The sequence below is a fragment of the Aplysia californica genome, unplaced genomic scaffold (genome assembly GCF_000002075.1).
Source record: "Aplysia californica isolate F4 #8 unplaced genomic scaffold, AplCal3.0 scaffold00776, whole genome shotgun sequence".
Classification (NCBI taxonomy): domain Eukaryota; kingdom Metazoa; phylum Mollusca; class Gastropoda; order Aplysiida; family Aplysiidae; genus Aplysia; species Aplysia californica.
The window spans coordinates 253,728-254,751 of record NW_004798046.1 but is presented as its reverse complement, the minus strand read 5'-3'; the positions used below and the strand labels follow the sequence as shown (position 1 = coordinate 254,751).

Genomic DNA, 1,024 nt, shown 5'->3' with positions numbered 1-1,024 from the left:
AATAACAAGAATAGTAATTATAATAATGATAATAATAATGATAATAATAATAACAGTGGGACGATAGAGTAACAATATGATAATGTGAGTATATGATAGCATGATGAAAACGTAATGATAGCGTAACGATACAAAAACGTGCTGATAACATGACGGTCGAGTGACAATACGATAACATGATGATAGAATAACGATACAACAATGTGATGATAGCATGACAATAACATGGTGATAGCATAACGATACGATAACATGATGATAACATGATGATAGCATAACGATACGATAACATGATGATAGACTGACGATAGCATAACGATACCATAACATGACAATAACATGATGATAGCATAATGATACAATAACATGACAATAACATGATGATAGCATAACGATACGATATCATGACAATAACATGATGATAGCATAACGATACGATATCATGATGATAGACTGATGATAGCATAACGATACGATAACATGATGATAACATGACGATAGCATAACGATACCATAACATGACAATAACATGACGATAGCATAACGATACCATAACATGACGATAGCATGATGACAGCTTAACGATATGATAACATGATGATAACAAGATGATATCATAACGATCCGATAACATGATGATAACATGACAATAGCGTGACGATAGCATGACATAACAAAACGATATGACAGCATAACGATACGATGACATGACGATAGCATGATGATAGCTTAACGATACAATAACATGATGATAACATGACGATAGCTTAACGATACAATAACATGACGATAGTATGACGATACGATAGCGTGCCGATGGCGTGCCCCAGTTACCATGAAGGGAGCACACGTCCAGCAAAAGGTGGAGAAAGCGTTGAGGTAGGCCGTCTTCTTCAGGATGTCCAGCTCCTTCCTACGGATGTCCTCCACTTTGTCCTGAAACGACGACTCCCACGCATACAGCTTGAGGACCTGGGCCAGGACATACGAGGGAGATGAGTTGGTGGGTGGTGGGGGGTTGGTG

At 38.0% G+C, this 1,024-nt stretch overlaps 1 protein-coding gene across 1 annotated transcript in view; it reads right to left on the bottom strand.

Annotated features, from left to right (window-relative positions):
* LOC101848470 (multidrug resistance-associated protein 1) overlaps positions 1-1,024 on the bottom strand; it is a gene marked incomplete at its 5' end in the record, with an annotated part of 31,121 nt that overhangs the window by 22,561 nt on the left and 7,536 nt on the right. The window contains 1 exon segment of the mRNA XM_013088611.2: positions 835-972. Within this exon segment, the coding sequence (XP_012944065.1) occupies positions 835-972 (138 nt within the window).